The sequence below is a fragment of the Oncorhynchus tshawytscha genome, linkage group LG03, assembly GCF_018296145.1.
Source record: "Oncorhynchus tshawytscha isolate Ot180627B linkage group LG03, Otsh_v2.0, whole genome shotgun sequence".
NCBI classification, from domain to species: domain Eukaryota; kingdom Metazoa; phylum Chordata; class Actinopteri; order Salmoniformes; family Salmonidae; genus Oncorhynchus; species Oncorhynchus tshawytscha.
In genome coordinates, this window is record NC_056431.1 from 54401286 (window position 1) to 54428785 (window position 27500).

At 43.6% G+C, this 27500-nt stretch overlaps 1 protein-coding gene across 1 annotated transcript in view; it reads left to right on the plus strand.

Moving 5' to 3' along the window:
* The window catches only part of LOC112238881 (receptor tyrosine-protein kinase erbB-4-like), a 499848-nt gene that overhangs the window by 283983 nt on the left and 188365 nt on the right, over nucleotides 1-27500 (plus strand). Inside the window, exon 3 of the mRNA XM_042320089.1 lies at nucleotides 14508-14694. Coding sequence (XP_042176023.1) covers nucleotides 14508-14694 — 187 coding nt within the window. The remainder of the gene's footprint in view (nucleotides 1-14507; nucleotides 14695-27500) is intronic.

A 27500-nucleotide genomic window follows, 5' to 3' on the forward strand; every position in this document is an offset into this window, starting at 1 on the left:
CAGGGAATAGGGTGCCATTTGGGACGCGGTCTCAGTCTGCCCACCAGCGTAACAGAGAGCGTAGCTGAGTAAGGATGAAAGCCAGACGTCATGCAGAGCGACAATGATCTCCTCATTCTCCCTGTCACTTTAATCAAGCCGCTTACCCAAGATTTATAGGTGTGTGAATGTGTATGTGAGTCATCTAAGGAGTGTGTGTGGCAGACGCGTTCGTTTGAGGCACAGGCCTTTAAAAGTCCCCCCTCTTCTCTCCTCCCTCCTCATCCCCTACTCCTGCCATGTGGAGAGAGGGAGAGAAAAGGATGAAAGGAACCAGTATCCGCTGGGACCTCCTCCCTCATTCCAGCCCTCCAGTAGTGATCTCTCTCTCTATCGGCCCTAATAAGCACCACACACACACACACACGCACACACCTGCAGACTGCTACTCAGCATTACTGGTAACACTTTTTCCTCTCCTTCAGCCCTTAGGAACTACAGTATAGACCCAAATGGCACCCTATTCCCATATAGTGCACTACCTTTTTACCAGGGCCCATATGGAGAGCTATGGAGAGCCATGCCTCGTTTCCTCCCTCTAATTGTGTTTTGTGTAGATCGTATCTAATATGCAACCGTGTAGAAAGACGTCATTTGTGTGCAGACTACTTGTTAATGTAAAAATGATGAAGTGGAGATCTTTGTGTTTAGTTAATCAGTGTATCCAGTGTTTCTCATGATGTCCCCTGGATAATGGTATGCATACACATGCACACACAAACGCACACACACAAATGCACACACACAAACGCACACACACACACACACACACACACAAACACACACACAAACGCACACACACACACAAACGCACACACACACACACACACACACACACACATGCTAAGCAAATCTCAGACACAAGGAGTAGATTATTCAGATAGCGTCTTTCACAACATTTAGTGGACAGCGTTAAGATATCATGTTTGTCTATCCACTCTCAGAGGAGCCAGATGGTTGTGCGATGCAGTTCCCGCCGAAACAAATCCAAAGACTTCATTAAGAAACGCTGACTCACACAATCACACTCTGCAGCTGCCTTTATGTCTGTCTGCTCCTGAAACAACCATCCTCAGTGACAAATGAAGGAGAAAAAACGAATCGTTACGATCGTCAGGAGGGCGATAGTACAAATCAAATAAAAATGGATTAGTCACGTGTTTCGTAAACAACAGGTGTAGACTTACAGTGAAATGCTTACTTACAGGCCCTTCCCAACAATGGAGAAATAATAGAAAAATTAAACACGTAATAAAACAAGTAATAATAAATACAGTGGGAAGAACAAGTATTTCATACACTGACGATTTTGCAGGTTTTCCTACTTACAAAGCATGTAGAGGTCTGTAATTTTTATCATAGGTGCACTTCAACTGTGAGAGACGGAATCTAAAACAAAAATCCAGAAAATCACATTGTATGATTTTTAAGTAATTAATTTGCATTTTTTTTGCATGACATAAGTATTTGAGACATCAGAAAAGCAGAACTTAATATTTGGTACAGAAACCTTTGTTTGGAATTACAGAGATCATACGTTTCCTGTAGTTCCTGACCAGGTTTGCACACACTGCAGCAGGGATTTTGGTCCACTCCTCCATACAGACCTTCTCCAGATCCTTCAGGTTTCGGGGCTGTCGCTGGGCAATACGGACTTTCAGATCAATCCAAAGATTTTCTATTGGGTTTAGGTCTGGAGACTGGCGAGGCCACTCCAGGACCTTGAGATGCTTCTTACGGAGCCACTCCTTAGTTGCTCTGGCTGTCTGTTTCGGGTCGTTGTCATGCTGGAAGACCCAGCAACAACCTATCTTCAATGCTCTTACTGAGGGAAGGAGGTTGTTGGCCAAGATCTCACGATATATGGCCCCATCCATCCTCCCCTCAATACGGTGCAGTCGTCCTGTCCCCTTTGCAGAATAGCATCCCCAAAGAAAGATGTTTCCACCTCCATGCTTCACGGTTGGGATGATGTTCTTGGGGTTGTACTCATCCTTCTTCTTCCTCCAAACACGGCGAGTGGAGTTTAGACTAAAAAGCTCTATTTTTGTCTCATCAGACCACATTACATTCTCCCATTCCTCCTCTGGATCATCCAGATGGTCATTGGCAAACTTCAGACGGGCCTGGACATGCGCATGCTTGAGCAGGGGGATCTTGCGGTGCGCTGCATGATTTTAATCCATGACGGCGTAGTGTGTTACTCATAGTTTTCTTTGAGACTGTGGTCCCAGCTCTCTTCAGGTCATTAACCAGGTCCTGCCGTGTAGGTCTGGGCTGATCCCTCACCTTCCTCATGATCATTGATGCCCCACGAGGTGAGATCTTGCATGGAGCCCCAGACCGAGGGTGATTGACCGTCATCTTGAACTTCTTCCATTTTCTAATAAATGCGCCAACAGTTGTTGCCTTCTCAACAAGCTGCCACCCTATCGTCGTGTAGCCCATCCCAGCCTTGTGCAGGTCTACAATTTAACCCTGATGTCCTTACAGAGCTCTCTGGTCTTGGCCATTGTGGAGAGGTTGGAGTCTGTTTGATCGAGTGTGTGGACAGGTGTATTTTATACAGGTAACGAGTTCAAACAGGTGCAGTTAATACAGGTAATTAATGGAGAACAGGGGGGCTTCTTAAAGAAAAACTAACAGGTCTGTGAGAGCCGGAATTCTTACTGGTTGGTAGGTGATCAAATACTTATGTCATGCAATAAAATGCTAATTAATTACTTAAAAATCATACAATGTGAATTTCTGGATTTTAGTTTTAGATTCCGTCTCTCGCAGTTGAAGTGTACCTATGATAAAAATGACAGACCTCTACATGCTTTGTAAGTAGGAAAACCTGCAAAATCGGCAGTGTATAAAATACTTGTTCTCCCCACTGTACACTGAATAACGATAACGTGGATATATACACCAGTACCAAGTCCATGTGCAGGGGTACGAGTAATAAAGTGACAGATAGTAAACAGTAGCAGCAGCGTATGTGATGAGTCAAAAAGGTTTGTGCAAAAATGTTCAATGCAGATAGTCCTGGTAGCTATTATGTTAACTATTTAACTAACTATTTAGCAGTCTTACGGCTTGGGGGTAGAAACTGTTAAGGGACCTGTTGGTTCCGGAGTTGGTGCATTGATACCGCTTGCCGTGCGGTAGCAGAGAGAACAGTCTATGACGGGTGGCTGGAGTCTTTGACCATTTTTTGGGCCTATAAAGGTCCTGGATGGCAGGGAGCTCGTCCTCAGTGATGTACTGGGCCGTACCCACTACCCTCTGTAGTGCCTTGCGGTCGGATGCCAAGCAGTTGCCATATCAAACGGTGATGCAGCCAGTCAAGATTCTCTCAATTAACTTTTTGAGGATCTGAGGTCCCAAGCGAAAACTTTTCAGCCTCCTGTGGGGGAAGAGTTATTGTCATGCCCTCTTTACAACTGTGTTGGTGTGTGTGGACCATGATAGACTCTTATTGATGTGGACACCGAGGAACTTGAAGCTCTCGATCTGCTCCACTACAGCCCCATCGATGTGGATGGGGGTGTGCTCAGCCCTCCCTTTCCTGTAGTCCACAATCAGCTATTGCTGTAGTTGAGGGAGAGTTTGTTGTCCTGGCACCACACTGCCAGGTTTCCTCCTCCCTATAGGCTGTCTCATCATCATCAGTGATCAGGCCTAGCACAGTCGTGCCGTCTGAAAACTTAATGATGGTGTTGGAGTCGTGCTTGGCCACGCAGTCGTGGGTGAAAGGGGAGTACAGGAGGCTACAAAGCACGCACCACAGAGGGGGCCCCGTGTTGAGGGTCAGTGTGGCGAATGTGTTGCTGCCTACCCTCATCACCTGGGGGCGGCCCGTCAGAAAGTCCAGGATCCAGTCACAGAAGGGGGTGTTCAGTCCCAGGGTCCTTAACTTAGTGATGAACCTTAACTTAGTGATGAACCAAGATAATACACACATGATCACTATTATTTCTAGACTGTGTGTATTCTTACAAAATGTATGGAATTTTACATTCAAAGGCAACTTATTTCACATTTCAGTCCATCTATCCTCTCTTATTCAGCTTGTTCACTCTGTGTTTTGAGTGTCATGGAGGTTTGTTGTTGTGGTGATGGTGATGTGATGTACGTTCCTTACGGGGGTAGCTCTTCACCAAGGCTGACAACAGAGTGCCACGCTGTCACAAACCATCACTGTCAAACACAACACAAGACGTCCAGACCCAGCTTGCGTAACACTCACACTATGAGCCACGTGACTTCTGAAAGTCAACAAGCAGGCCATGTATACTGTACTGTATAGAGGCTCTGTAGTTGTTTTATACTTGTCTGATACTGCTACTTAGAATCAAATCAAATGTATTTATATAGCGCTTCGTACATCAACTGATATCTCAAAGTGCTGTACAGAAACCCAGCCTAAAACCCCAAACAGCAAGCAATGCAGGTGTAGAATCAACTTCTTTATACTCAACTGATAGTGTATCCTATTCAGTCAAGTACAGTAAGACTCCAATCAACATTATTTATGTTTGAGACTGTCTTGATAAACTTGATATAGAAATGAAAACTGAAATTCACCTATAAATGAATGTGATGTTGAATCCCAGATGACAACCAAATGCATGTTAGCAGATCTATCCTAGAAATGACTCAAACTTTGACTGGACTGAAGGGCATGGAAGAGGAACATCACAGTGTTACTCCAGATTAACTGATAACTCCAGACTTTAACAGTGCCCTTACAACAACAACAAAACACATGTCAAATTTGCAGTTTCACATGCTTAAATCTCACATGTGAGCTCATATTTTATCATCATTTAGAATTCACATGTTCACACCACCTTTTCATACTGTATATGTGAAGAAAAACATGTTCACACCACCTTTTCATACTGTATATGTGAAGAAAAACATGTTCACACCACCTTTTCATACTGTATATGTGAAGAAAAACATGTTCACACCACCTTTTCATACTGTATATGTGAAGAAAAACATGTTTTCACCTGTTTATTGCAGTTGTACAAATTTGTTGTTTCACATGTTAAAAACTTTCAGGTCAAAATCAGATCTGCAGTTTCACATGTGAAAAACATTGTCAGGTGAAAATCTAATTTTCAACAATACATGTGAAAATGCAATTCCATATCTGAAAGTTGGATTTTCACATTTGGAGTTTTCTAACATGTGAAACTGCAATAGTGTTATTTTCGTCACATGTGAAAAGGTGGTGTTAACATTTTGCAGTAGCAATGTTTCCACATATAGAATTTATAATTCTGTAATGCCGTTCTGTAAAAAGTAAACTTTGCCTACCTGCGAAAAATAATGATAGTGTGTTAAAAAAAAAAAAGATTTCTTATTTCTGTGCCATCCGTTCACAGTGTTACTGCTGCAGACACGTCTCTCCTCTTTATACATTGGTCAGTGACGTATGAAAAGAACAGAGAAGATGTCTCCTTATTTATCCATTTGAACATATTTCACCAGACAACACAACCCCATGGTCACCCCACTGTAGAGTCATAGAACTTCATTATACAGAGCTGTAATCCAGACGGATCCTTTTTCACATTGATCAAATACAAACACATTCAGATTTAGGACAGGCATCTCTTGTCAAAATGTTGAACCTATTTCACAGATACCATATTTAGGGGTGATATGCATGAACAAAATTGTGCTTTGGTTAATATCTGATAGGATATGTTGAGTCACTTTGCATGTTTATATTGCACTGACATGTTTTCCATCTGGTTGTCATACTCGTATAGGAGTGGAGAGGTAGTGGAGCTAGTGAGAAGAGAAGGGATATGTTAATGTAGGGATAAGGGCTTACTGATGCAAGGCCCCTAAGCCCGAGTGAGATCCACTGACTTTGTCTCCACCAGCTCTTCAGCACACGCACACACACTTGCACGCATACACATGCAGACAAATGAAGACACACTCACACGCAACCAGCTCAATATCTATGGAGATGAGAGGTAATCATGCTAACGTGTGTTCAGTCTACCCAACATGCTTATGGTGTCATTACACTCGTACCTGCTCACCTTTCTCTCTCTTTCTCTCTCTTTCTCTTTCTCTCTCTTTCTCTCTCTCTTTCTCTCTCTCTTTCTCTCTCTCTCTCTCTCGCTCTCGCTCGCTCTCTCTCTCGCTCTCTCTCGCTCTCTCTCTCGCTCTCTCTCTCGCTCTCTCTCTCGCTCTCTCTCGCTCTCTCTCTCGCTCTCTCTCGCTCTCTCTCTCGCTCTCTCTCTCGCTCTCTCTCGCTCTCTCTCGCTCTCTCTCGCTCTCTCTCGCTCTCTCTCTCAATTCAATTCAAGGGGGTTTATTGGCATGGGAAACATGTGTTAACATTGCCTAAGCAAGTGATGTAGGTAATATACAAAAGTAAAATAGACAATAAAAATTAACAATAAACATTACACATACAGAAGTTGTTTCAAAATTGTTTCAAAATCAAAATTGTTGATCAAAAGTTGATCAAAATTGGGTTTGTTTTGGAATTCTTTGGATCTGTGTAATCTGAGGGAAATATGTGTCTCTAAAATGGTGATACATTGGGCTGGAGGTTAGGAAGTACAGCTCAGTTTCCACCTCTCTCTCGCTCTATCTCTCTCTCTTTCTCTCTCTCTCCTCTCTCTCTCTCTCTCTCCTCTCTCTCTTTCTCTCTCTCTCCATCTCTCTCCCTCTCTCTCTCTCTCTGTGTCTCTTTCTCTCTGTTTCTCTCTCTTTTGTTCTGTCTCTGTCCCTGTCTCTCTCTCTCTGTCTCTTTCTGACTGACTCTCTCTCTCTCTCTCTCTCTCTCTCCTCTCTCTCTCTCTCTCTCTCTCTCTATCTGAGCTGGAACAGGTGGAGTTTTAATTATGCATTAAAATATACACACAGTAAAAAATGATTGAGGGGCTTAGTAAATGGGCAATTCCATGGTAACGGAATTACACTGTGACTCAGATTTATCACTTTAAAATGAATACCAAACAAACTTCTAAGTTTAACAAACTATACAACTCAATACTTTGAATCAGGGGTTGGAACAAATTATTTTCCAATCGTTTTGTTCTTAACAGATCCATTATTTTGAGGGGTTTTGTTCCACTGTTCCGACCAGCAAAATAAAGTTTGAACCTCCAAAAAGTATTTTATTTTTATTTTTAACATTTAGCTCGACATTAAATTACTGCACCAATCAGTGTGGATAGAGCAGCTTGCTATGGAGTGGCAAGCTATATACATGCACTTGACAGACAAGTGCAGGTCACGAGATGCGACTGAAATTTTCCGGGTGGTTATAGAGCAAGAAAGGATGGAGGAGGAGGCTTGAAGCGCTTGGCATCTTGTTGTTATGACATGCATTATCTGAATTAGGCCACAGAATCATACCTACGGAGGAGCGGCTTCTATGAAGGAACTTTGAATGTCTTTGAACTTCAGAGAGTTGCCTTAACGTTGCTAGTGTGTGCAGAGTTGCACCAGAATTCAAATATAAACCCCTCTTACCTTTTTGTAGATAATAAATCCAATGTGAAACGTGATAACTGTAGTATCTTTAACTAGCATTGATAAAGTTAATAGATTCTTCTATAATAAAAATGCTCTCTCCCTAATTTCTGAATGACATTTGTAACGTCAGTAGCCTACAGTAGACTATGCTTCAGAGTGGGAGGGGCAGGTAGCCTACACACACACACACACACACACTGGCAAAGATTTTCAGCTGGCAGGCAGACATTGGAATACGTTTCTGAGGTACAGAGTGAGGGCTTTGCATAGGTGCTTTGTTACATTTTGTGGGACTGGAAAACCATTCCTGGAACGTAAATAATGTTATTAACCGGTCCCATGCTTTTAAAACAATCACTTTCATTCCCGGTTCTGATTTTGTTCCTTGATAAATTGTATTTTCCGGTTTTCAGTTCTGTTCCCTGAACTGGTTCCAATTTACACAGTACATTTAAACTATGGTAGAAAAAGTATGGTAAAATCTCCCTCTGTTTTATTCTGTAACCAAATGTTGTATCTGCACAGTTCTTCCCTTAAACGTGTTAAAAGTCATCCTTGTGTATTAGAGTTCTATGGTTTGTTAAACTTCATTGGTTTTTGTTTGGTATACATTTCAAAGTGAAAAATCTAAGTATAATTCAGTTACCATGGAGTTGCCCAAATATTACCCTAAAGAATCTATGATTTTCACATAAAAATGCAGGTTTCTGGTTTTAGTTCAATATTTGAATACCTTACTTAATGTTGATGAGATCAAAAAGCATGACATTCGAAATTGTAAATTCAATTTAATATACTGCACAATCGGAATAATTATTTGCATGTAAAAACAACTACACGGGAAATTGTGTTTAATTTATTACATTTTCATAATATTTTCTCTAAACTTGAATTTTTTTGTCTCAGTTTTTTGAGGATTGTTGCAAAGAAAAGATACAATAACGCAATGTTGTATGCATGTTTGAAGAAAGAGAAATATATTTCTATATTAGTATTAAACAGTTTGATGTGCTATGAGGTGTAACAGATCATGATGAACGGATATCAAAACCGTCGGGCAAATTGACATTCAGAGATGAGATCACCCATCCCCACCATCAATAATATAATGCGCACAACACTTAATGACAGTGGCAAATGAAGCATCCTATAATCCTTGCAGATCTACTTCCCCTTACAGCTAGTGGAATGAGAACTATCTTTAGGTTAAAATGGATAATATTCAAAAACATAAATGTTCAACAATAAGACAGAATTACTGCAAGTAACTAATCAAAAAGATCTAGCGAATAATAACAGTTTGGAATTGATCAAATTAAGTTGGATTCAAGCGGGTTTTTTAAAATCCTGAACGTATTATATTAGTGTTTGTGAAAAACCCAAAGTTAAGTATATTATACTTAAGAATCACTCATGTTGGAAATACTCAAAAAGCTGATGCAATTGTTGCCTCAATTTCCTAATTAGAACTAGCACAATATTTTGTACAGTGCAGGGACCCTCAACTTGACTGCTCTCCTCTCTCTCCTAGTTCCCCCTCCTCCCTCCTCACTATCTTTCTCTATTTCTCCTCTCTCTTTCCTCATTCCCTTCTCCTTCTCTCTCCTTGCTCTACTTCCCTCTCTCTGTTTCTCTCTCTTCTTGTTCTAACTCCCTCCCTCCCCCTCTCTCTTTCTCTCTTTCTCTATCCCTAATCTCCCTCTCCATCCATTGCTCTCTCTCTCTCCTTGCCCCATTCCCTCCTGTTTCTATATCACCCCTCCCCCTCCTTTAGAAGTTGAGGTTTGAAGGACTCCATTTCAAAGCCAGACACGTCTCGGAGACTGAAGTGAAGGTTTTGTTCCGCTGCCTGGCACACTTCCGCTCTCAAATGCCTGAGTGAGCGTTGGGAGGGACGGTAGAGGAGGGAAGAAGAAATCCCACTTAATCTACTGAATCTTCCCTGTTCTGTTCTCTTTTGTTCTCTTTTCCAGAACTGTGACGTAGCTGGTAGTCCATGGATATTCAGGATATTCAGCTGTTTCTATCTAATCATCTCAGCCTCCTTCATCAGCATGATATATGTGCTCTCTTTCTTCCTCTCCCTCTCGCCTTCTCTCTCTCTCCCTCTCTCTCTCTCTCTCTCCCTCTCTCTCTCTCTGACTCTCTCTCTCTCTCTCATTCCCTCTCTCTCTCATTCCCTCTCTCTCTCATTCCCTCTCTCTCTCATTCCCTCTCTCTCTCTGACTCTCTCCCTCTCTCTCTCTCTCTCTCCCTCTCTCTCTCTCTGACTCTCTCTCTCTCTCTCTCATTCCCTCTCTCTCTCATTCCCTCTCTCATTCCCTCTCTCTCTCATTCCCTCTCTCTCTCATTCCCTCTCTCTCTCTGACTCTCTCTCTCTCTCTCTCATTCCCTCTCTCATTCCCTCTCTCTCTCATTCCCTCTCTCTCTCATTCCCTCTCTCTCTCTGACTCTCTCCCTCCCTCTCTCTCTCCTCTCTCTCTCTCTCTCTCTCTCTCTCTCTAACTCTCTCTCTCAGTACACACTGTATACCTTTGTTAGTATGCCGGACCGTCCTAAAGCACTAATTAACAAATTTACTCTGTGGCCTGGAGTTGGTGATATCCTGTTCCCTCCTCTCCTCTCCCCCTTCTCTCTTCTCCCTCCTTCTCTCCTCTTATCTCCTCCCCTCCTCTCTTCCTCTCCTTGTGTGATGGTCTACTGCACTACCTGTTGGTTTTGAAGCATTAACATTATAGCACCCTCAGGCTCTCTTCACTTCCTGTCGAGATGAATCTGCATTACAATACAATATGTTCATATCATTACAATGCCAGGCACATCACTTAATGTAGTATCAATCCACAGCTATAGTACGGCACAGCCCGCAGCTAGGTGGCTAGGTGCTCCAAGACATAGCAAATAGGACCCAGTATGTGATTCTATTACAACACATTAGCTGACTTCATCATAGCTAGTGTTTCACCAATGCGTGTATGTGTCTCTGTATGCATGAAAGTCTTGATACACCTCTAACCTCTCCATCTGAGGAGATGGAGATGGAGATAGAGAGCCCCCATGGTATTTCGGCTGTAAAAGAAATCCAGGGCATGCTTTATATTTAACAGGTAATTTACCTTCCTAATTACAGGGCGGTTAAACAGATTACATTAAGTTGACCTTTGATAATATGAAACGCATGTCCCAAAAGTCATTCCCGTTCCATTCTCACAGAGAATCCATAGAAAAAGCAATCCACTTGGGATAGTATTGTTGTGGTCTTGTTGTAGTATTTCTGTAGTATTGTTGTAGTATTGTGGGTGTTTTCTCTTCACCAGCCGTTAATGAAACTAACCACATATTGATGCTATGCCATTGGCTCTCCCTCCAGCCCTTCATCACTACAAGTGGTTTGTTCTTATTCATGCACTCTATTGAGTGAACAATCTGAAGTTCTAAGAACGGTGTGTACCTGCCATCTCTCCCTGTCTCCCTTTGCGCCAGCCTGCACTGTGGGAAGTATCGATTTGGTGGCTGGAAAATAACAAATTAGCGAGGGAGAGAGGGAGTTAAACAGTCTTTTAAAGTGAACAAAGGCACAGAAAGGAGCCCTGAAAACAAATATCAACAAGGCAAGGTTTAATCCTTTAATTAAATGAGTTGTGTTTTCTCTATTTATTTATCTATTCATTTTTCTCAATGATTTTTTATGATGGTAGCAGGTTTTGGAGGTTGCTAGGTAACTGGTACAGGAAGAACTATTTGTTCCTGGTTGATGTGTTGTCTGGCAGTGAGTACGCACTTTGAGGACACACACACACCAATAGACACATGCACATATGCACACACACACATTGACAGGCAGGGAGGGAGGGGGGTCTGAAGGAGCCACTGTGCCCATAGCAGGGTCACTGTTCTCAGACCCTTGCTGGTCCCCAAACAGTCTCAGCTGGAGCCCCAGGGTCATTAGAAGATGAGGAGGTTGACCTCCAAGACCCCAGCGTGGTGCAATGTGTGTGTGTGTCTGTGTCTGCACAGTGTCTGTGTCTGTGTCTGTGTCTCTCTGTCTGTCTGTACATGAGAGAGTCAGCCCCAGCCCTCTGTCCTTGTCCTATCAGACTTCTGTCTGATTGGGTGTGCACAGGTTTCATGCTTAGGGAGTTGTCTGTCAACAACCATGCGGAGAGAGGGAGAGAGAGGGAGAGAGAGGGAGAGAGATGAGATGGAGAGAAAAGGATGAAAGGAGCCAGTATCCCCTGGGACCTCCTCCCTCATTCCGGTGTTCCAGTGTAGTTATCTCTCTCTCTATCTGCCCTATTAAGCATCACACACACACACACACACACACACACACACACACACACACACACACACACACACACCTGTTGACACCTTCAGTCCTTAGGCACTCTCTCTGTCTGTACTGCCTCCCTGCTCCTGCAGCTCTCTACCTGAAATATAATAAATATGGTGTCCCAAATGGCACTCTATTCCCTCTATAGTGCCCTATGGCATCCTGGCCAAAAGTAGTGCACTAAATAGGGAATAGGGTGCCATGGGGATGCAGTCTAAGACCTGGTGTTCCTACCTAGATGGAGTTTGTTAGCTACTAAAGATATGACTATATGATCCGAAATTAGATCCAATCCCCTATGAAGTGCACTACTTTTGACCAGGGCCCATAGAGAATAAGGTGCCATTTAGGACACGGGTGACGTGACTCTCTAAGCACTGCGTGAAAAACGTTCAAATGTTTTTGGTCAAAAACCAAAACCATTGTTCATATCCATTAAGCCAGGGTTCCCCAAACGAGGTAGAGCTAGGTGGGGAACGAAATATGAACCCAAAGGGGGCAGGACTATGTTTGGGAAACCCTTCATTAAGTAACTGGAGTCAATCATGACAGAACCATGACTGCTTCTGCCACTTCTGGGCCAGGCCTGGGCTGACGACAGCTGTCAGTGACGGGGGTCTGAGCCTGAGCAGTGGTGGCAGCAGCAGCAGCAGTGGAGGTGGCAGACGTGTGTGGGTGCATAACGTAGCGTGCAGCGGAGGCCTGTTGATGTCATTACTGTCACTGTTGGCGTTAGAGTTGTGACAGGCCTCTCTCAGCATCCCAAATGACTCCCTATTCCCTGTGTAGTTTACTGGCTCAGGACAAAAGTAGTGCACTATATAGGCAAAAGGATGCCAATTCGGAGGCAGCCTCTTTCAGTCCGTGACCTCTAAGGACAGCCACCATGACAGGGGTGGGGGGATGAGGGGAGGGCGGTCATGTCACTTTGATTCATACTAGCTCTGGCTGGGTGGGTTTGCAAAGTCTCAGAGGTCATTATCCTTTCTAAATGTAATTTAAGTGTGAAGTGATGGTGGTGCTAATGGTGATGGCTGTCCTTCTGCTTCACCCTGCTACTGAGTGGAGCAGACACAAACTTGGAGCAGAAAGTTTTAGCAAAGTCTTCCTTGACCTATATCGGTATCTTACTCACACAGTTGCATCGTGACTAATTGGGTAGGTGAAAATGACCTTCTGATGAATCCGTTTTCAAAGCTACTCTGTGTCTATTTTAGCCTGATCCCAGATCTAGTTGTTTTGTCTTGCCAACTCCTGTGGTTGTTGTCATTGATGAAAACCATAGGAGTTGGGAAGATGGCATGAACAGATCAGGACAAAACAGACCTGGGACCAAGCTACATTACATGGCCAAAAGTATATGGACACCTCCCTACTCGTCGATCTTTTTCCAAAATCATGTGCATTAATATGGAGTTGGATCCCCCTTTGTTGCTATAATAGCCTCACCCTTCTGGGACGGCTTTCCACTTGATGTTGAACATTTCTGCAGGGACTTGCTTCCATTCAGCCACAAGAGCATTAGTGAAGTCGGGGACTGATGTTGGACGATTAGGCCTGGCTCGCAGTCAGCGTTCTAATTCATCCCAAAGGTGTTTGATGGGGTTGAAGTCAGGGCTCTGTGCAGGCCAGTGAAGTTCTTCCACACCGATTTCGACCATCCATTTCTGTATGGACCTCGCTTTGTGCACGGGGCATTGTCATGCTGAAACAGGAAAGGGCCTTCCGCCAACTGTTGCCACAAAGTTGGAAGCACAGAATCGTCTAGAATGTCACTAGGCTGTAGCGTTACACCGTTAAAAACAGCCCCAGATCATTATTCCTCCTCCACCAAAGTTTACAGTTTGCACTATGCTTTCTGGTTGGTAGTGTTCTCCTGGCATCCGCCAAACCCAGTTTCGTCTGTCGGACTGCCAGATGGTGATGTGGGATTCATCACTCCAGAGAACACGTTTCCACTTCTCCAGAGTCCAATGGCGGTGAGTTTAACACCACTCCAACCGACGCTTGACATTGCGCACGGTGATCTTAGGCATGTGTGCGTCACCTCGGCCATGAAAAACCATTTCATGAAGCTCCCGACGAACAGTTCTTGTGCTGAGGTTACTTCCAGAAACAGTTTGGAACTCAGTAATGAGTGTTGCAACCGCGGACAGACAATTCTTACATGCTACACGCTTCAGCACTTGGCGGTCCCGTTCTGTGAGCTTGTGTGGCCTATCACTTCGCATGAGCCGTTGTTGCTCCTAGACGTTTCCACTTCACAATACAGCACTTACAGTTGACTGGGACAGCTCTAGCAGGGCAGAAATTTGACGAACTGACTGAAAGGTGGCATCCTATGACAGTGTCACGTTGAATGTCACAGCTCTTCAGTAAGGCCATTCTACTGCCAATGTTTTGTCTATGGAGATTGCATGTCTGTGTGCTCAATTTTATACACCTGTCATCAACGGGTGTGGCTGAAAGAGCCGAATCCACTCATTTGAAGGGGTGTCCATGTACTTTTGGCCATGTAGTGTAGATCTACAGTCAGTGTCCAGATGTTAGTGTATGTCTGTTTGTCTCCCTACAGTATCTCCTGTTTCGTGATGTGTCTGATGTTCTCTCTGTCACCGCTCTTCTCTTCCAGTCTATCCGTGAGGTGACAGGCTATGTGCTGGTGGCTCTGAACCAGTTTGACTACCTGCCGCTGGAGAACCTGAGGATCATCAGAGGAACTAAGATGTATGAAGACCGCTACGCTCTGGCGATCTTCCTCAACTACCGCAGAGATGGGAACTTTGGCCTGCGCCAGCTGGGACTGAGGAACCTCACAGGTATGTATGCATGGTCTGAGATGGGCATCCTGTAGGCTATCTGTCTCTGTGTCTCCTCTGTCTGACGCTCTGAGATCTCTCTCTCTCCCTCCCCTCTTTTTATGTGTTCTCTCCATTTATGTATCAGTTTGCCGACCAATTGAACATTGCTTAAAGTAGAGTTTTGCTTAAAGAATAAAATAAATCACCAGCGTTCCAGGCCTGCTGCACATATACTATATTTCCAACTTTGTCTTCACATCTGTGTTTCAAACTGTAACAGTCAGACACTCTCCTTTGTTCTAGACGTAGTTTGTTGTGGTTGACTGCAAATGTTTGTGTTGTCTCTGGACGTGTGGAGCCATACAAGGACAGTTTACAGTACACATAACCATGGGTCGATAGAACTTTATACATTTTTACTCAATTTCCTCTTTTCAGACAGTACATACTGTACTGTTACTCAGCCTAACTTCAGTGAAATCCTGACAGTCAGTGACTGTGTGTAAAGTCAGAAGCTCTGCTAGAAAATGACTACAATGAATTAAGTACTAAATTAATGTCTGTAACGTGTGAACCAAATTCCTTGCAACAACTACATTTTAAAAAGTCAAATAAATCATTTTAATATAAACCATTACAATAAATCCATTATATTTTTTAGGCAGGTATAAAGAAACATTGTGATATAAAGAAAATGTATTTCATAAGACCAGAATATGAGTTGGCATACTGTATGTTATCTGGCTATGCGCCATGCAATGTAGGCTTGTTCATTTAGAAAACAAGATATGTGTACAGTGCATTCGGAAAGTATTCCGACCCTTTGACTTTTTCCACATTTTGTTATGTTACAGGCTTGTTCTGAAAGGGATTCAATTAAAACTTTTCCTCATCAATCTACACACAATACCCCATAAAGTCAAAGCGATAACAGGTTTTTTGAAATGTGAGCAAATTTATTTTAAAAATAAAACAGAAATACCTTATTTATGTAAGTATTCAGACCCTTTGCTATGATACTCAAAATTGAGCTCAGGTGCGTCCTTGAGATGCTTCTACAACGTGATTGGAGTCCACTGGTGGTAAATTCAATTAATTGGACATGATTGGGAAGGCAAACACCTGTTTATATAAGCTCCCACAGTTGATAGAGCAAAATCGAAAACCATGAGGATGAAGGAATTGTCTGTAGAGCTCCAAGACAGAATTGAGTTGAGGCACAGATCTGGGGAAGGGTAACAAAATACAGCATTGAAGGTCCCCAAGAACACAGTGGCCTCCATCATTCTTAAATGGAAGAAGTTTGGAACCACCAAGACTTCCTAGAGCTGGCCAACCGGCCAAACTGAGCAATCAGGGGAGACGGGGCTTGGTCAGGTAGGTGACCAAGAACCTGATGGTTGCTCTGACAGAACTCTAGAGTTCCTCTGTGGAGATGGGAGAACCTTCCAGAATGACAACCATCTCTGCAGCACTCCACCAATCAGGCCCTTATGGTAGAGTGGCCAGATGGATGCCACTCCTCAGTATCAAATCATATCAAATGTATTTATATAGCCCTTCGTACATCAGCTGATATCTCAAAGTGCTGTACAGAAACCCAGCCTAAAACCCCAAACAGCAAACAATGCAGGTGTAGAAGCACGGTGGCTAGGAAAAACTCCCTAGAAAGGCCAAAACCTAGGAAGAAACCTAGAGAGGAACCAGGCTATGTGGGGTGGCCAGTCCTCTTCTGGCTGTGCCGGGTGGAGATTATAACAGAACATGGCCAAGATGTTCAAATGTTCATAAATGACCAGCATGGTCGTACAATAATAAGGCAGAACAGTTGAAACTGGAGCAGCAGCACGGCCAGGTGGACTGGGGACAGGATGACCACATCAGTGAATTAACCCACTCAGGTGACGCACCCCTTCCAGGGACGGCATGAGAGAGCCCCAGTAAGCCAGTGACTCAGCCCCTGTAATAGGGTTAGAGGCAGAGAATCCCAGTGGAAAGAGGGGAACCGGCCAGGCAGAGACAGCAAGGGCGGTTCGTTGCTCCAGAGCCTTTCCGTTCACCTTCCCACTCCTGGGCCAGACTACACTCAATCATATGACCCACTGAAGAGATGAGTCTTCAGTAAAGACTTAAAGGTTGAGACCGAGTTTGCGTCTCTGACATGGGTAGGGCACATGGCAGCCTGTAAAGGGCACATGGCAGCCTGCTTTGCCAAAAGACACCTAAAGATTCTCAGAACATGAGAAACAAGGTTCTCTGGTCTGATGAAAACAATATTGAACTCTTTGGCCTGAATGCCAAGCGTAACGTCTGCAGGAAACCTGGAACCATCCCTACGGTGAAGCACGGTGGGGGTAGCATCATATTGTGGAGATGTATTTCAGTGGCAGGGACTGAGAGACTAAGTCAGGATCGAGAGAAAGATGAACGGAGAAAAGTACAGAGAGATCCTTGATGAAAACCTGCTCCAGAGCGATCAGGACCTCAGACTGGGGTGGAGATTCACCTTCCAACAAGACAAGAACCCAAAGCACACAGCCAAGATAATGCAGGAGTGGCTTTGGGACAAGTCTCTGAATGTCCTTGAGTGGCCACGCCAGAGCCCAGACTTGAACCCGATCGAACATCTCTGGAGAGACCTGAAAATGTCTGTGCAGTGACGCTCCCCATCCATCCTGACAGAGCTTGAGAGGATCTGCAGAGAAGAAAGGGATGAAACTCCCCAAATACAGGTGTGCAAAGCTTGTAGCGTCATACCCACGAAGACTCGAGGCTGTAATCACTGCCAAAGGTGCTTCAACAAAGTACTGAGTAAAGGGTCTGAATAGTTATGTAAATGTGATATTTCTGTTTTTTCTTTTTAGTACATTTGCAAAAAATTTATAAAAAACAGTTTCTGCTTTGTCATTTAATACATTTTAGAATAAAGCTGTAATGTAACAAAATGTGGAAAATGTCAAGAGGTCTGAATACTTTCCAAATGCACTGTATGTCCCATGCCATTTTTTATATTATATGATTTTATAGTAAGAAGAATATAATTTAACATAGCGGAATAAAATAGTAAGGACATTTTTCCCAGTCCAAAGCGAGTGCGAGCATATATGAAGTGGCTATGTTGAGCATAAAGTGATCATTTGAAACTGGTCATATACGCTAGATTTAGAGTTATTTGGCAACTTTTGTTGTGAATGAGACAAACCATAGAATGTCTTAGAAATCAAACACATATGGGCTACATGATGAGACTATAGGCTATTGCACATGCTTTTCTCTCATCAAGTGATCGTATTTTCAATTCAATCTTGTCTATGTTAAATTAGTTTTGATTTAGAATGGCCCATTATCAAATGGGCAGGAACAGGGGCAGAGGAAAAAAGACATGTCATCCATCTAATAGCTGATGGAAGCCACTTTTCAGCTGGGTTGTTTTTCTCACTCATGCGGGTGCTGTAAGCTACTCTGATTATTTCACTCCACAGATCAACCACTGTGTGAGAGCATGCAGCCTCTCGCTGTTCTCTCTCTCTGTTCTTTCCAGTGTTTCATTTGGGAAATCAAGTGAAATCTGTCAAACATCAACATGTTTTCACAACCAACCATATTTCATGAAAGTATTGACAGCCCCTCTCTGTACGCATGAGAAAGGAATGAAGGAGGGGAGGGAGGAGATGGAGGAGATGGAAATGCATGATGGTGAGATATTCTGTAGCTAAAGGTAATGTGTCAACCTATTAATTATGAAAATATAAATAATGCTGTATTACTAGGTTATTCAAAATCAAATACAAATGTACTATAATTGTAGGCTTACTCTGTAAGCCACCCAGCACAATAAATGAACCAATAGCATTGTCTAGGCCTACAGGCCTACCTTCGCTCCCTGACTCATGGATATCATTTTTGGAGCGTAGTATAAGGTAACCAGTCCATCCAGTATGGATAACAATACAGTCTACAGTCAATTTTGGAGTATAGTCTCGACCAAATTTGTACCACAGACATTTTAAATCAGATTTTCTTTGATTTTCTGCTGTGAATAGTATGCGGTAGGTTTTGTATTGTCGAACGGCACAATCATCGTTTTATACAGTATACAGTATACAGTATAGGCCTATGCAAATGGGCATTTTGAATGAATCATCACCTTAGAAAGCTCTGTCCATTTCATTATGTTAAGGCTTTAAAACAACATCCACATCAACCATGTTCTCCCCTCAGTTTCAACCTGTTGTTGAACTTCTTCCTTCAAATTGATCAATCACAGTGAGGTGAGTTTTAAAAGCACATACTGTTTTGATGATAAGGGTTTGATGTGATTTTTGAATTATTTTGCATTGACATCAGAGGGACAGAGGGACAATACAGCCCTGAGTACCAGGCTGTTAAGACCTGATGGAGGGACAATACAGCCCTGAGTACCAGACTGTTAAGACCTGATGGAGGGACAATACAGCCCTGAGTACCAGGCTGTTAGGACCTGATGGAGGGACAATACAGCCCTGAGTACCAGGCTGTTAGGACCTGATGGAGGGACAATACAGCCCTGAGTACCAGACTGTTAGGACCTGATGGAGGGACAATACAGCCCTGAGTACCAGACTGTTAGGACCTGATGGAGGGACAATACAGCCCTGAGTACCAGACTGTTAGGACCTGATGGAGGGACAATACAGCCCTGAGTACCAGGCTGTTAGGACCTGATGGAGGGACAATACAGCCCTGAGTACCAGACTGTTAGGACCTGATGGAGGGACAATACAGCCCTGAGTACCAGACTGTTAGGACCTGATGGAGGGACAATACAGCCCTGAGTACCAGACTGTTAGGACCTGATGGAGGGATAATACAGCCCTGAGTATCAGACTGTTAGGACCTGATGGAGGGACAATACAGCCCTGAGTACCAGACTGTTAGGACCTGATGGAGGGATAATACAGCCCTGAGTATCAGACTGTTAGGACCTGATGGAGGGACAATACAGCCCTGAGTACCAGGCCATTAATGACCTGATGATCTTTCCAGAGTTGGGTACTACCAATGCATGTCCAGAGTGCATAAGAGGAGATTACTATGACACAATGGTCAAATGTGCAAAAATTGCCCAAGTAGCGGGAGGGATGAGGGCAGCTTCTTGTCGCTCTTGGTGCTCAAGTTCAAAATCCATATAGAGCTGTGAAGCGGAGACCCTGATTTCTGATGTCATATATACTATGGCATGTTGCTTACAGCCACTGCGTTCCAATTTAGGAGATTATCAGTGATCTTTCTGAATGGTGATTGACTGATTGGCACCTGACCTGTTCTTGGGAAGCTGTATGTGTAATATTTTGTATGTCTAGTTTTACAAACAGTATCCACTGAGGTCTAACCAGACTAGCCTGGTCCCAGATCTATTTGGTCGGCCATATGAGTTGGCAAGACAGCACAAACAGATCTAGGACCAGGCTTGCCAAGCCCCCAGCAGAATCTGATAATGGTAACCACGTGCTGGTTTTGCATGGAACAGAATGAAAAGGTGTAAGTACAGACACAGACACTTTAGCCTTTTACTTCATCATGGCTGTCCCCATAGGAGAACCCTTTGAAGAACCCTTTTGTTTTCAGGGAGAACCCTTTTGGTTCCAGGTAGAACCCTATTGGGTTCCATGTAGAACCCTTTCCACAGAGGGTTCTACATGGAATCCAAAATAGTTCTACCTGGAACAATAAAGGGTTCTCCTATGGGGACAGCCGAAGAACCCTTTTGGAACCATTGTTTTAAAGTGTAGCCTGTTTTTAACCTGTAAGCTACGTCTGTATACGTACACACTACTTTAACATGGTTCCTTTCCCTGCATTTACTCTGCAGTACTCTGCAGTCGTACATACCCTGTCCGTTTCCCTGTTTGTTTTTGTGTGAATTCATACTGTGTTCTCTGTACCTGCGTACCAGTTCCTGAGTTATGTTTATTGAGTGCATTGCAATTATATCCACGTTATCTTGCTCCTGTTAACTGTCCAGTGAAAATCTCACTTTTAAAAATGTATATTCTGTTTTGGACTCGCTATCATTACCGAAGACTGGGGCTTCATTACAAATGTCACCCCATTCCCTATTTAGTGCACTACTTTTGACCAGCACCCTATGGACCCTGGGGTACTAGGCAATAGGGTGCTATTTGGGAGGAATATTTGATATTTTACATAGGTTTTTCCTAATTGAGATGAAATCTATTTTTCAAGAGAGACCTGGTCTATAAACACAAAACACCTGTTTGATGAACACAGAACAAGAATATTAACTGTCTGATCCTTCTCAGAGGAGATATACGTAGGTAAGACTGGCTACCTAGGATATGTAATAAGTTGTGTTCTCCTCTCTCCCCATTCTCTCACGATTTGTATTACTGTTGTTTAGCATACCCCCTCATTCTCACATCCTCTAAAAGAACTTGTGAATATGGAAAGTGTAGTTCTCTCTCTCTCTCTTTCTCTCTGTCTTCCCCTCCATCTCTCTTTCTCTCTCTCTCTCGCTCTCGCTCTCTCTCTCGCTTTCTCTCTCTCGCTTTCTCTCTCTCTGTCTTCCCCCTCCATCACTCTCTCTCTCTCTCCCTCTCTCTCTCGCTCTCTCTCTCTCTCTCTCTCTCTCTCTGTCTTCCCCCTCCATCTCTCTCTCTTCTCTCTCTCTCTCTCTCTCTCTCTCTCTCTCTCTCTCTATCTCCCTCTCTGCGGTGGGTGACCCTTTACCTTTTAGAAGTGATGGCAGCAGTAGCTCTTTAAGATGCTATGTTCATAAACGAAGGACATGAATAACAGGCTTTGGCCAGACACCAGGGTTACATCCCAAATGGCAACTTATTGACTATGAAGTGCATTACTTTTGACCAGAGCGCTATGGGCCTTGGTCAAATGTCATGCACTATAGAGAGAATAGGGTGCCATTTGGGACACAACCCAGTTCTGTCAGGAGCCCTTTCGGGGAGTAGTGGTGCATGAGTACAATCACCAAGCCAGAAAGAAATACATATTACAACCTATTGTGATAATTGCCTTGTTTGCTCTATAACCTGTTAGTTCATATGCCTTGCCACCATTGTATATAGACCTAAAGGCGGAGATAATAAGAAGACACAGTGGTAGAATAAATTCAACCACACCTTTTATTTCATCACATAACCGGAATTCCGGTGAATTCGACAAAACATATTGCATGTAACAAACAGTTACTTGACCTACAGCATGGTCAAACAAGTTAATGTTTCCGACATTTAATGGACTACTAAACAACTTAATTTAGAACCACGGATAGTTAACGCAAGTCGCAAAGAAACAGGAGCTACATCTACTATTCCAGGACCATTTCAACATCATCTAATCACCTATGCTTAGTCTAATACAGTGACAACTAAAAGATACCAAAAACAATTTAGTCCAATCAACATAAGCTGAATATGATGTGGCTGTCCATGGTTCTGATTTGTGACCAGATTCAGGAAACTAGGTGTATGTCGCAAGTCACGACTTCACAGGAGAGCTGTTTGAACGTAAAAAATACAGGTAGTGCGATAGGGAGAGTAATGTTCAGTAAGCTGTTCTCTCTCTCTTAGATGTCTGGAAGTAGCTGGCAAGTTAGTGCAGAAAGCACGGATCAACCCTTAAATAGATGGGTGGGGCTAAGGCTTAAGAGGGTGCTGAATGAGTGTAGACAAAGAAGGGCTCTCCAATAGTACTACCAAAACACTGAAAGACGGTTTTCTCAAAATTGAGTTTACAAGTTGATCAACTTTCAAAGCAGAGTTCCTTTTCCATTGTTTCCTCAAATACAGTGTATAATACCATTTTGTAGCTCTGAGTCTCTACTTTTATCCCATGTAAAATGTTGCTACATAAGACCGAATCCAGGTGGGGAGTCACATTTGTCTGTGTCTGTGCATGTCTGTGCGTCTGTGCGTCTGTGCGTCTGTGCGTCTGTGCGTCTGTGCGTCTGTGCGTGTGCGTGTGCGCGTGTAAGTAGAAAAAAAAACATATAGAGAAACACCAATGCCATCCTCCTCTGTTTCATGTTGACGAAACGGTCTATAACTCTGTCATACAGTACACATTTAAATTTTTTGTTGTACTAGGCTACCTAGCTAAAGTGCTTGCTCGCGAACCTAACTTCCTTTCATGGGCAACTTTAGTTAGTTAACATTAGCCTTTTACATTTAGCGACATATTAAACTTCCATCCTCTCAGTCCAGGGGCACAATGTATGAATTTATGGTTGGATCAGATTCATCATTATAATCATTGGTAAATATGGAGAATTAAGTCAAACCACCAATCCAAATCCTTATGGCTAACAGACCACTGCTTTAGGGTAACATGGTAGGTAAGGTACAGTTAACATATAGACCCATATCACTCACTGTCCTGATAGGCAGTGTGTCTGCAATCTGACTAGCTGGTGTCTGTCTGGTCAGTCATAGAGAGAGAGAAGGATGAAGAAAAGGAAGAGAGAGAGTGAGAAACAGACAGTGAGAGAGAGAATGGTGTGTCATCACTAAGAGAGACGGAGCGCGCGAGAGAGAAAGTGAGAGAGAGAGTAGGAGAAAGAAAGAGTGAGAGAGAGAGAGGGAAGAGGGGGAGAGAGAAAGGAAAATAAAGAGGGAGGAGAAAGCCAAAAGACAATGGTGGCCAGAGACCACACCATACAGTGCATTCGGAAAGTATTCAGACACCTTGCCTTTTTCCACATTTTGTTACGTTACAGCCATCTTCTAAACACTTGTTTTTTCCTCAGCAATCTACACACAATACCCCAAAATGACAAAGCGAAAACAGGCTTTTAGAAATGTTTGTTAATTTATTAAAAATAAAAAACAGAAATACATTATTTACATAAGTATTCAGAACCTTTGTTATGAGACTCAAAATTGCACTCAGGTGCATACCGTTGCCAGTGATCATCCTTGAGATGTTTCTACAACTTTATTGGAGTCCACCTGTGTTAAAGTCGATTAATTGGACATGATTTGGAAAGGCATACACCTGTCTTTATAAGGTCCCACAGTTGACAGTGCATGTCAGAGCAAAAACCAAGCCATGAGGTCAAAGGGGGGGGCAAGGCCCAAATCCCCGTCAACCACATGAAGAAAAGACTGAGAAAAAGCAGGAGGGTGGTGTGCCTCGTAAGAATTTGCTGACGAGTGGGTAAACCACCACTACCCTCTGTGTTATTTGCCAACATGCAATCATTGGAAAACAATTAAAAACTATAATATCTTCTGTTTCACTGAGTCATGGCTAAACGACGACACGGATAATATAGAGCTGGCTGGCTACTCCGTGCATCGGCAGGACAGAGCAGCTACGTCTGGTAAGACGAGGGGCGGGGGTGTGTGTTTATTTATCAAAATCTGCTGGTGCACAATGTCTAATGTTAAAAAAGTCTTGAGGTATTGCTCGCCTGAGGTAGAATAACTCATGATAGCAGTAGACCACACTGTCTACAAAGAGAGTTCTCATCTATATTATTCGTAGCCATCTATTTACCACTACAAACTGATGCTGGCACTAAGACTGCACTCAACAAGCTGTATAAGGCCATAAGCAAACAAGAAAATGATCATCTGGAAGAGGCGATCCTAGTGTCTGGAGACTTTAATGCAGGTGACCTTAAATCCATTTTACCTAATTTCTACCAGCATGTCACATGTGCAACCAGTGGAAAAAAACTCTTGACCACCTTTACTCCACACACAGAGACACATACAAGGCTCTCCCTCGCCCTCCATTTGGCAAATCTGACCATAATTCTATCCTCCTGGTTCCTGCGTACATGAAAAAAATTAAGCAGGAAGTACCAGTGACTCGCTCAATACGGAAGTGGTCAGATGACGCTGATGCTACGCTACAGGACTGTTTTGCTAGCACAGGCTGGAATATGTTCTGGGATTCATCCAACGCTAATGAGGAGTATACCACCCCAGTCACCGGCTTCATCAATAAGTGCATAGACGACGTCGTCCCCACAGTGACCTTACGTGCATATCCCAACCAGAAGCCATGGATTACAGGCAACATCCGCACCAAACTAAAAGCTAGAGCTGCCACTTACAAGGAGTGGGACACTAATCCGGACGTTTATAAGAAATCCCACTATGCCATCAGACACACCATCAAACAGGCAAAGTGTCAATACAGGACTAAGATTGAATCCTACTACACCGGCTCTGATGGATTACAGGCAACATCCACAACGAGCTAAAAGCTAGAGCTGCTGCTTTCAAGGAGCAGGACACTAATCCGGATGCTTATAAGAAATCCCACTATGCCCTCAGACGAACCATCAAACTTCCAAAGCATCAATACAGGACTAAGATTGAATCCTACTACACCGGCTCTGATGGATTACAGGCAACATCCACACCGAGCTAAAAGCTAGAGCTGCTGCTTTCAAGGAGTGGGACACTAATTCGGATGCTTATAAGAAATCCCACTATGCCCTCAGACGAACCATCAAACTGGCAAAGTGTCAATACAGGACTAAGATTGAATCCTACTACACCGGCTCTGACGCTAGTCGGATGTGGCAGGACTTGAAAACTATTACAGACTACAAAGGGAAAACCAGCCGTGAGCGGCCCAGTGACGCGAGCCTACCAGATGAGCTAAATGCCTTTTATGCTCGCTTCGAGGCAAGCAACACTGAAGCATGCATGATCGCACCAGCTGTTCTGGACGACTGTGTGATCACTCTCTCCATAGCCATGTGAGCAAGACCTTTAAACAGGTAAACATTTACTAAGCTGCGGGGCCAGACGGATTACCAGGACGTACTCAAAACATGCGCGGACCAACTGTCAAGTGTCTTCACTGACATGTTCAACCTCTCCCTGACTGAGTCTGTAACCTACATGTTTCAAGCAGACCACCATAGTCCCTGTGCCCAAGAAAGCGAAGGTAACCTGCCTAAATGATTACCGCCCCGTAGCACTCATGTCGGTAGCCATGAAGTTCTTTGAAAGGCTGGTCATGGCTCACATCAACACCATCCTCCTGAATAACTTAGACCCACTCCAATTCGCATACCGCCCAAACAGATCAACAGATGATGCAATCTCAATCACACTCCACACTGCCCTTTCCCACCTGGACAAAAGGAACACCTACAGTGGGGAGAACAAGTATTTGATACACTGCCGATTTTGCAGGTTTTCCTACTTACAAAGCATGTAGAGGTCTGTAATGTTTTATCATAGGTACACTTCAACTGTGAGAGACGGAATCTGAAAGAAAAATCCAGAAAATCACATTGTATCATTTTTAAGTAATTAATTAGCATTTTATTGCATGACATAAGTATTTGATCACCTACCAACCAGTAAGAATTCCGGCTCTCACAGACCTGTTAGTTTTTCTTTAAGAAGCCCTCCTGTTCTCCACTCATTACCTGTATTAACTGCACCTGTTTGAACTCATTACCTGTCCACACACTCAATCAAACAGACTCCAACCTCTCCACAATAGCCAAGACCAGAGAGCTGTGTAAGGACATCAGGGATAAAATTGTAGACCTGCACAAGGCTGGGATGGGCTACAGGACAATAGGCAAGCAGCTTGGTGAGAAGGCAACAACTGTTGGCGCAATTATTAGAAAATGGAAGAAGTTCAAGATGACGGACAATCACCCTCGGTCTGGGGCTCCATGCAAGATCTCACCTCGTGGGGCATCAATGATCATGAGGAAGGTGAGGGATCAGCCCAGAACTACACGGCAGGACCTGGTCAATGACCTGAAGAGAGCTGGGACCACAGTCTCAAAGAAAACCATTAGTAACACACTACGCCATCATGGATTAAAATCCTGCAGCTCACGCAAGGTCCCCCTGCTCAAGCCAGCACATGTCCAGCCCCGTCTGAAGTTTGCCAATGACCATCTGGATAATCCAGAGGAGGAATGGGAGAAGGTCATGTGGTCTGATGAGACAAAAATAGAGCTTTTTGGTCTAAACTCCACTCGTCGTGTTGGAGGAAGAAGAAGGATGAGCACAACTCCAAGAACACCATCCCAACCATGAAGCATGGAGGGGGAAACATCATTCTTTGGGGATGCTTTTCTGCAAAGGGGACAGGACGACTGCACCGTATTGAGGGGAGGATGGATGGGGCCATGTATCGCGAGATCTTGGCCAACAACCTCCTTCCCTCAGTAAGAGCATTGAAGATGGGTCGTGGCTGGGTCTTCCAGCATGACAATGACCCGAAACACACAGCCAGGTCAACTAAGGAGTGGCTCCGTAAGAAGCATCTCAAGGTCCTGGAGTGGCCTAGCCAGTCTCCAGACCTCAACCCAATAGAAAATCTTTGGAGGGAGCTGAAAGTCCGTATTGCTCAGCGACAGCCCCGAAACCTGAAGGATCTGGAGATGGTCTGTATGGAGGAGTGGGCCAAAATCCCTGCTGCAGTGTGTGCAAACCTGGTCAAGAACTACAGGAAATGTATGATCTCTGTAATTTCTGTACCAAATATTAAGTTCTGCTTTTCTGATGTATCAAATACTTATGTCATGCAATAAAATGCAAATTAATTACTTAAAAATCATACAATGTGATTTTCTGGATTTTTATTTTAGATTCCGTCTCTCACAGTTGAAGTGTACCTATGATAAAAATTACAGACCTCTACATGCTTTATAAGTAGGAAAACCTGCAAAATCGGCAGTGTATCAAATACTTGTTCTCCCCACTGTATGTGAGAAAGCTGTTCATTGACTACAGCTCAGCGTTCAACGCCATAGTATCCACAAAGCTCATCACTAAGCTAAGGACCTGGGACTAAACACCTCGCTCTGCAACTGG